Consider the following 10854-nt stretch of genomic DNA (forward strand, 5'->3'; position numbering starts at 1 on the left):
TATTGCAGTTTAAGAGTTTTAGAAGTATGGTTAAATTTGTTGTGTCATAGTTTAGCACGATTATTTAATGCTCACTGAACTTGAAGTGTAATAATTGACAGGCGGATAGATACGCCACTCGAGGACTTCGCATTGTACTGTACAGGTTGTATTGCCCACCCCACCATCCCTTTAACTGTTGTCAGTCTTAGACAATATGTTCTGACTTAAATTAGCCATTATATTATTTAGTTACATCAAGATAAGCCAAATGTTTGAATATAACTGTAGCCAGTGAATTAAGCTTGTTTTTTAATTTTACTTGTAGTAAAACTTTTGGTTGTTGTTATTCGTAGATATCAACATGTTAATAAACAAGATAATAGTTTATGTTACAGACTGTGTCAGCTAGTTCAGAGGTTCATCATAAAGTGTTATATTTTGCATTGATGAATATTAAATGATATTGAATCTATGGGAAAGCTTCATCCTATTTCAGTGTTGTTGTTTATTCTGGCCCAGACTAAACGTCTTATAACTTTTATTAGGTGATAAATTATTTATTTTCGTTTAAGCGATACATATTAGTAAAATAAGATCAGTTAAGTGGTTCATAAAAAGCCTGACCAAATTTTATTTTAGCAAACTTAATAGAGCACCATCTAAAGATGCTTCAGACTAGGTTCTATTATTATACATCAATTGTTTCAAAAGAAAATATTCAAGATATATGTTTTAATTCTAATGGGTTCATATGGATATTTATTTAAGTAAACTTGATAATAATCATCAAAGGATGTAATACTGACCAAGTTTGATGATGAACTGTCAATTAGTTCATCAATAGAAAAAATGTATTTTTCTATTTTTAGCTCTGGTGGCATTAAAAGGTGCCCAATTGAGCAAACAAACTGAAGTTTGATTGACAAAAGGATCATACACTACAAATTTGAAGTAATTCTAATTGTTCAGAGCAGAAGACCACTGTTGGAGCATATCCCTCTGTAAATAATGTCTCACTAAAACCTCACCCCTGGTGAGCTTAAGAATGTTAGTTTTATAACAAAACAAGAGCTGTTGGTAGGACAGTGTGCTTGACTATTCTCAGTGCTTGAAAACCAATAAGTAACAAGTAATGATTAATGTATCGTGGTCTGCATCATGAAACCAACTGTTGACTTAACATCTAAAGATTCACTGTAATTCTGATCTAATATATTGCAACTTAAAACCAGATGACTTACGGCAGTTATTTTTAAAGCTGTATGGTAGAAGGAACGGATCTCATAATACAAGAACACATTATAGATGACCTTCAATACACGGAACAACCAAAATGCTGCTGCTACTATCAGGCAGAATATAATAGTTGATGTAAATCTGAAAATATATACCAGGATTATATAACTTTATCTATTTTATTCAAACCAATAAAATTCAAGGTTTAATCCATGAAATACCATTATTTATTTAAAAAATCATTTATGTAGCCATATATATATGTTATTTTATTTGTAGTTTTATGTTAAAAACATTATGGCTTTTGGTTGTCTGAAGATACTTAATATAAGAATACTCCAGAACACTTTCTTCCATCAAGCATTTGCTAATAAACTGATAATGGACCTTTCCGGTGTTTACAGTTTTATGTAAATTGGCTAACTTGTTATCCAATTGCTACACTGAGATAATACATAGTCACTGGTTGACCTTGTTTGCACAAAAGAACACATGCTTATGTTTGTGATACTGTTTGTGAGCAGTTGACCTAACAATGAATGGAAAAGTTGTGGCTAAATGTTCCGCTGCGAAAACCGGAAAGGTCCATAAACATAGCAAAGGAAATAAAACACTTACGATTGTAAGCACTCGTCATGTGTCTTTATGGTATCATCTAGTGTAACTTTATGATGGCTGGTTCTATTACGATATACATTGTCAAACAGTTCATCATACTTTACACATACTATTAGAAATGTAGAAAACACGACCACAAACACAAATTGTCTGAAATATACAACAAACACAAATTCTCAGAAACATACAAGACTTTCACTAATGTTTGTTTGTTTGGATTTTATGTCACACCGACACAGTATAGGTCATTTGGCGATGTTCCAGCTTTACTGGTGGAGGAAGACCTCAGGTGCCCTTCTTTGCTTTATTTCAGGCACGAACGGGCACATAAGTAGAACCACCGATGTTTTGTAAGCTAAGGTATTGTCAACATAAGAAATCAAAAATCTACAGAAGTAGAAAACTATAACATAATGTCACAATTTGTGGGTATTAACAAGTTGCTGTGCTAAATAATTTTGCTGGCAAAAATGCTACAAATTGTTCTGACAATGTAAGGAGAGCATTGGGTTATTCTGTTTTAACTATAAATTTGGGCATTAAAAATACTCAATTGGCAACCTATCATAATGTTATCATATGTAATAAAAAATCTATTATCTTACAATAATTGTAGAAAATCTTCCAGCACCATGCACATAAACCCCTGTCTCTGATGATACTGGTAAACTCTGGTAAAAAACTCATCTAGGTTCTCAATATGATTCCAACGAGCTGAAATACATGCTTTGTCTTATCATTAAACATTATACACCTAGTTTCCAAAATTGTAATTTTTTCAATCAGACAACTGATAATAATTTTTTTACATATTGGACTTGTGTTGATGGTACTGGTAAAAGGTTAGAATTTTCTGTTGAAGTATTTTTCAACCATATTACACTTGTTATTGCAAAAGAATACATGTTTAACCATAGGCAGCTTGAGGTTATAATCCAAAAGCCCTTCATAATATATTTATAATTTATGTACCTTTGTTCCCTTCAGGAACGACATGAATCATTAAATGGTCTTCAGTAGGGTTGTCAGTTTCCTCCCCAGTGTCATCATCATCATAAACAGACAACTGCTGGTACTGTGTCTCAAACTCAGCCATCTCTATAACTGTTTAATATTCACATGTGTGTGCGAATCACATTGTAATTATTTTTAAAGTTCCTGAAATTCATAGCAATAACATTTTAAATTTTTTATCATAGATATAGATAATAAACACTTAGTATGTCTCATTTTAAGGGAGATGAAAAAGCACTGCTGAGTAGACAAATTTTCGGATGTTGAAGGAAGTCAGGAGCATCGCTTCCATCCTTATTAATTTTTACTCCATGATACGGGAAACCCCGAGGAAACGAGAAATGGGGATAACTGAAACTTAAGCTGTTAAGCCGTTGGTTACAAATCAATTTACCATATAACTTTTGAAAGACACCAAACTTACGGGTTTGCCTAAAATACGAAAGTGAGATTTTTGACGAAAGTGAGCGAAAGTGACTTTTAAAATATTAATTGTAACGTTTTAATAGACTTTTACAATAAAATTGCAGTTTGTAGGCGTATATTATTAGAAATTACTGATATTTTTTAAAAAAAAAATAATCATAATGATGATTTATTCGGTTTTTATCTGCATAATTCATATACACCAATTCTTATATCTTCCTTTCGCTTACATTGAAAAATACGAAAGTGACTTATAAAATATAAAATATATGATAATATTTACTTTCAAAGATAATCATTATGATGATTATATCGCCATTTATTTTGCATTATCTCTATACACAAGTTATATACAGAGATCTTCCTTTCGCTCGCATTGAAAAATACGAAAGTGGCTTACAAAATATCAAATATACTGTTTAAATTGAATGTATTACTAAAATTGCAATTAATTTGTAGACGTACATAATCAGAAGTCAATTACATTTATTTTTAAAAATAATCATGATGATGATTTAACCGCCATTTATTTGCATTACACAAGTTAAAAGATCTTCCTTTCCCTCACATTGAAAAATACGAAAGTGACTTCAAAAATGTCAAATATAGCGCTGAAAGACGCATGTTTTCAGAAATGATTAAAATATATTAAAAAAATAATTATGATGATTTAATATCCATGTATTTTCATAATTGCTGTATACCTGTTCTGATATCTTACTTTTGCCCACATTGAACAAAACGAAAGTTACTTAATCTGACGAAAGTGAATGTCAATATTCACGATATTAATGTTTTTTATAATAAAAAAATAAATGAGTCATTTTCATTATTATTCATGTTTTCATGGTGATTGACCTATAACTGATGATGAAAATGACAAAATATAAAAAAAAAATCCTAACTTATAAAAAGATTGAACTTTACCGATATATATAGTACGATATTTATAGAAAATTCCGTGGATTACTTATTTCCTTTTTTCATAGTGAAATATTATTTTAACAATGATGGGAAATTCCAAATTATTTTTTTCAAATTAACATGTACATTGCTCATCTACACCTGGATGAGCATAATAACTGCCACTTTAATCCGTGCAAGATATCTATGGTGGTGCAGAAGAAAGGTTAATTCAATTGTCCACTCAATAAACAACCGGGCAAGTGTCATCAGTTACATACCTATGATTGGATTATAATAATACTTTACACCCATTCTCAATAAAATAAAGCATTTGAGGTTGAAAAATATTAAAAATTTGATGTTGCCATTGTGTCATTTTCTATCGCTGAAGTAAATATTTAGGGTATTTTGCAAGTTTGCCAGAAATATTTTGAACAAGAAACTATGATATAACAGGATGGCATTTATTTCGGTAATGACACTGTATTTCTTCGGTAACGTATATTTCAGATCTAATAATGTAACATATTGGCTACATATTAATAACAAATGTCTGTAAAATATATCAAAATCTGTAAATTCTCTATCTAGAGGGACTTTCTAACCCAGGAAAATTCAAAGAAGTTGGGAACCTTGCTAATTTTCAGTCAATTTCTTCAAAGTTAATTATTCGTAGAAAGCAAAAATAGTCAATTTTGAAAATGATTATTTTATGTCTTCATTCAAAAGATATATATCATATATAATATATGAGAGGTCGAATGCATATACAATTTTTGTATTAGCAATTTTTTTCTCAAAATATTCAACTTTCCACTTTCTTAATATTTGGAAAATTTAGTACTAAACAGTTCGATATTTATTCCCATATAGGATGTCACGTATGTTTCATTTTATTCAAATGCAAGTAAAGGTTGAGAAAACAATTTTATTTTTTGTAAAATAACTTATATTTATGGATATTATTTTAACATTATTATATATAGAATGAAATACGGCCAGTAAGCTCTTTGCAGAAACGAATTAGTTGTTGCTGAGAACATCAATATCTTGTAATATATTTTTAACATTTCTGCTGGTACATCAACATATTATTAACATATCTTTCCTTTGTAAAAACAATTTTGTGTCTTCTTACATCTAATAAGAGGTAACCGTTACTAACAGGCATGCTTATCCCAACTTTATCTTTAATTTTCAAAAATTGTTGAATTGTAAGTTGGAGTAACGTATGTTTCACACTCGCTTATTTATGAACTTTATCACGGAATTTAAACTTACACGTGAAATCGATTTTTTTTATTTAGAAATCAAATGCACATCATTCTATTGTCATAAAAATGCGATTTTATGTTTTTATATATGCATGTGTAAACAATATAAAGTCTGTTTGATAAAAGTAACGTTTGTTTCACTGTGGTTACTTAAACAAGTAAAAACACGACCAAAGTTAACAAAATTTACTTACTAATGTCAAATAGAAGTTAATGTTGATGTTATACGTGCTTTCTGACTTCAATTTCCCTTTTGATAAACTTACTTTAAAAAGTTGATAACGTATGTTTCTGTAACGTATGTTTCATTTTTACATTGAAAGTGGGTTAAAAATGACGCAAGACCGTTTAAGCCGCCATAATTTGTGGTTAATACATCAGAGTTACACACATGTAAATATTCTTTCTTGTTTGGATTCTTCTTTGAATGGATTGGCTCTTAAATAATGGTAACGTATGTTTCTTTTTAAAGTGCTGTTGAAAAGATTTGAATAAAAAATGAAAATTTCTGAAAATAGAATGATATTTGAAAGGCTGCAAGCTTATTTGTACTTATAATTATATATATGCTGTATTATTAAGCATGCATCGATTCAATTATGTAATTTGGGTTTCACTTCTTATTGTTTTAGGTTTGTCACTATTTATTTATATGCATTTGGCGACATTTGATCATTCATTATACCAATGAGATTTTAACAGTCAAATATATTTTTTACCAATATCCAAAGTGCATATACACACAGCAATGACTAATTGCACATGTTTCGTTTATTCTGAAACTTATTTTTCTGAAACACAATTTCAAAGTTGAAAATTCTAGGTGGCGACAGTAACGTATGTTACATTTTAGGGTATTAATGGTACTTATAAAAGAAAAATAACAGATAGAAATGTAAAACTGAGAGTGTCCCTATTAGACAAAGTGGAAGCCACCTTTCTAACGACATTTTGACCTCAAGAAAAACCTTCGTATAAGAGCTTCCCAGTGGAACATCAAATGCTGTGTTTTATTGAGAATGAGCGTTTAGTGGGATTAAAGCGTCATGCGGTCATTGTCGTGTGTACTATCAATTAAAGTGGATGCGAAAATGATATGACAACACGTGTTTGCATGTAAACATATTCATACTTTATTTTGTCTCATTAGTATACATGCATTTTTAAACATATATACAACTATTCACATAAAACCTACATAAGACCATTCCATTTAAGAATTTCAAGAGACATTATAATAATGAGAAACACATTCAAGACCTATTACTGTTAGATTAGAATCAAACAGTATAATTACAATATAATATATAAACAGAATACTAAATGTTAGGTACACCATCGTTAATCAAAAATTAAAAACTGCCCGAAAAAGACGATGTAAGAAATAGAGAACTGTAAATCGGGGCCCTAACGCATAAATTGTATAATTCATGTTTTGCCAATTATAGTTTACATAATAAATTTCATTTTTCATCTTAACATATTAAGTTTTATAAAAATGATAGTTACTATAGCTTATAACATACGTCTACAAACTGCAATATTATCATGAAATTCTATTTCAACGTTATATTTGATATTCTGTAAATCACTTTCGTCAGGCTCACAGTAAGCGAAAGGAAGTTCAATGTCTGAGCTTGTGTATAGATATTATGCTAATAAATGAAGATCAAATCATATTGATTAAAGATACTAGTTTTGATAATATACGTCTACAAACTGCATTATTAATATTAAATGCAATTTAAACGCTATATTTGATATTTTTAAAATCACTTTCGCTTCCTCTCCCTAACATTGAAAATACGAAAGTGGGCGAAAGTAAGATCTCTGAAATTGCTATATAGAAATAATGAAAATGCATGAATATTAAAACCTCATAATGATTTTTAAGTATTTTTTATTCATTTCTGGAACTATGCGTCTACAAACTGTTATATTAATATAAATTCAAAATAAACGGTATTTTGAATGTTTTATAAGTCACTTTCGTATTTTTCAATGTGAGCGAAAGGAAGATCTATGTAGTTGTGTATAGAAATTATGCAAATAAAAAGCGATTAAATCATCATATGTAATGATTATTTTTGAAAATGAATATAATCAATTTCTGATAATATACGTCTACTTAGAGCAATTTTAGTAAAAAATCAACTTAACCAGTATATTTAATATTTTATATGTCACTTTAGTATTTTCTATGTGATCGAAAGAAAGATTTCTGAACTTGTGTATAGAAATTATGCAAATAAATGGCGATTAAATCATCATAATGATAATTTTTAAAAATAGATATTATCAAATTCCAAAACTATACGTCTACAATCTGTTATATTAATATAGATTTAAATTAATCGCTATATTTGATATTTTGAAGTCACTTTCGTATTTTTTCAATCTGAGCGAAGGAAGATATCTGAACTTGTGTATAAAAATAATGCAAATAAATAGCGATTAAATCATCATATTGATTATTTTAAAAAATAGGTATCATCAAGTTCTGATAATATACATCTACAAATTGTAATTTTAGTAAAAATTTCAATTAAAACAGAATATTTAATATTTTATAAGTCACTTTAGTATTTTTCAATGTGAGCGAAAGGAAGATATAAGAACTTGTGTACAGTACAGTATAGAAATTATGCAAATTAGTAGCGATTAAATCATCATTATGATTATTTCTGTTAATATATATAATTATTTTCTAATAATATACGTCTACAAACTGCAAGTTTGTTTTAAAAGACTATTAAAATGTTATAATTACTATTTTAAAAGTCACTTTCGCTCACTTTCGTCAAAAATCTCACTTTCGTATTTTAGGCAGAATCCGGGTCAGCTCGGCCCCCGAGTCAGCTCGGCCCTATTCCAACTCGGCTAGGGTCAACTCGGCCCACTTTTCAATTATTAATATTTAGGTTTGTGTTAACACTATTTATTGTAAATATTTATAATACACGGATTGACAGTTTCGAACTAGCAGCAGACAAGCTTTTCTTATCAGTAGAATTGCGAGTAAAGATAAACGATTGCGTATCTCACTGTATTTCTACATATTTAACTTCTGTTCAGTATACCGCCAAACTTACCATTCACAAGTTATGTGTTTGAAATCTGTTTGATAAATTACAGTTAGAAAAACTTCAATGCTAGAATGTATAAAAATAATCTTTATACAAGTCAGAAGCAAATTATATTTTAAAATCATTCAAGGACAAGGGCAAAAAATTTATACAAATTGTTTGGTTTTTGCAGGAATGCATGTTTGGTTTTTGCAGGAATGCAAAGAATTACACGAGCACTTACGTAATTTCAGATACGAGTATAGGGTAGCTTTGATGAGCTTCTAATGTTTAAAAGCAAAGATATAAGTATTGCTCATAACTATGTCAATGAAACGCAATTTTCATCATCTGTCAAAAAAGAAAACAAAATGGTGATTTCTGGGTAAATTTATCTGGACGGTGCACGTGAAAAATAAAAACTGTGAAAATAACAATAAGGTAACCTCTTCTCAAATTATTTATCGTTTTGCTACAGTTTGAGTTATTCAAAGATGTTTGTTGACTGAGCATATAAGTTAACACTATGATACGCTAATTTCTTTTTAATGTGAATCAATTTGTAAAATCATTATGTTCAGATTTTGGTTTTTCTATTTTTTTGTCAAATGAATATATATTCGGACAACTTATCATTTGGATAGTCATCAAGATTAAACTTATGTTTAATGAAAAATGTTAGGGGGTAAACAGTTGTAAATTTGTCCCAATCTATTTATACTTTTTGTAGTATGGCTATCAAATTGATCAAGTACTAACAGCAGGGCTTTAACTATTAAGAATAGAATAGAATAATGTTTTATTACCAATCTATCTATCTATCTATCTATCTATCTATCTATCTATCTATCTATCTATCTATCTATCTATCTATCTATCTATCTATCTATCTATCTATCTATCACTTGATACTGCCAACCCCTCTTATGAGTGTTAAAGGCAGGAATTTAGTGCACGTCGGATTGTTAGTAAAAGGTGAAAAGAAAAGCTAAAAAAGAAAAGTCCAAACATTGACATGCTTGGATTTTGGAAGGTGAGACTGGAAATGTATTCTAGTCATGGTTAAAATGTTAATAGTGAAACAAGATGATAAGAGATAAAATAGTTTAAAAACACTGGGAGTAAGACTAGTACTGCAAACCCACCACTGCCTGTTTGAACTGACTCAGGTTGGGCAGGGTGGCAATATTACTAGGAAGTTTATTCCGTAGTATAATGCTATGAGGGAAGAAAGAGTACTTATGGTAGTCAGAGGATACCTGAATTACCTGAATCATGGGCCTTCTCAGGCATACAATTACATAAAATATCAGTACATTAAATGTACATAAACAAAACAATAATAAGCTAATTCTGATTTGATAACACAATTAACAAAGGACTAGTAACTATATGTATTCAACAAAGGCATTTTAAATGACAACACATAAAAGAAATAGATCAAGTAATTTATTAAGGAGACAAGTTCCTTCTTGACCACAGGTGTCGTAGGCTTACAATGTTGCCAATGTCAGCAAATTATCGTAAAACTTGTAGAAGGCTGATGTAGTTACGTATAAATGAAATATTACAATGTGCAATTATACTTACAGTCGGTAGTCAGACTATTCCTTTCCTTACCAGTTCCTACCCTAACATTTCCTCCCTGACGGTTCTCTCCCTATTTTGGGGCAGAACCTTTTTCATATTTGCAAATAAGCAGACAGTGTCTCCCCATATTTATTTTTATTAATACATTATAATTGAAGTATTTAAATGTTAAATAAATGGGTAAGTTTATTATTAATTGATATAAATTAGAAAAAAATGGGGTGAATCATTATCCGTTGTACCATTGATAACCTAACAGTTAAAATGAAATGTTAAACTTCTGTTCTTTAAGTAACTTACTGTTTGTCTATGATAATGTGAGAGTGATGTTTCATTTATGTGAGCACAAATTGACTGAAAGGGTAAAACCAATGCCATTAAAATCATATCCAAACTGTCGCTCCACTACTCTTCCCTATGAAGCGAAGAGTAAAGATGATCTGATTTTAATGAGATTGGTTTCCTCCCCTGATAGTTTTCTCAAATTTGATGTAAGCAGACAGTTCTCCCTCATTTTTTTATAAGTTTAGTTTTCATTTTAGTTTTGACTTGATCTAATTATATTTCTTAATGAAGATTATTAAAAGAAGGTGTTCGATATCTAAAGTGCATTTTATAAATAGAAATTTGAAAGACCCTGACTTTATGTTTTATGTTTATCTGAAAAGTGTTTGTAAATTTTACACCTTTTTCAGGTATTCTAATCCTATCTGACAACACCTGTCATCTTCATTGTGAGAGAT

At 29.6% G+C, this 10854-nt stretch overlaps 1 protein-coding gene across 1 annotated transcript in view; it reads right to left on the reverse strand.

Annotated features, from left to right (window-relative positions):
• Positions 1-8926, reverse strand: part of LOC132733223 (autophagy-related protein 9A-like) — a 37859-nt gene extending 28933 nt beyond the window's left edge. The window contains exons 1-5 of the mRNA XM_060719825.1: positions 8766-8926; positions 2809-2994; positions 2442-2550; positions 1837-1986; positions 1224-1359 (exon numbers count right to left, since the gene is read on the reverse strand). Coding sequence (XP_060575808.1) covers positions 1224-1359; positions 1837-1986; positions 2442-2550; positions 2809-2932 — 519 coding nt within the window. The 5' untranslated portion in view covers positions 2933-2994; positions 8766-8926. The remainder of the gene's footprint in view (positions 1-1223; positions 1360-1836; positions 1987-2441; positions 2551-2808; positions 2995-8765) is intronic.
• Between the last annotated feature and the right edge of the window lie 1928 nt (positions 8927-10854).

The sequence above is a fragment of the Ruditapes philippinarum genome, unplaced genomic scaffold, assembly GCF_026571515.1.
Source record: "Ruditapes philippinarum isolate M1 unplaced genomic scaffold, ASM2657151v2 ctg6881_1_1_1_1, whole genome shotgun sequence".
Lineage (NCBI taxonomy): Eukaryota > Metazoa > Mollusca > Bivalvia > Venerida > Veneridae > Ruditapes > Ruditapes philippinarum.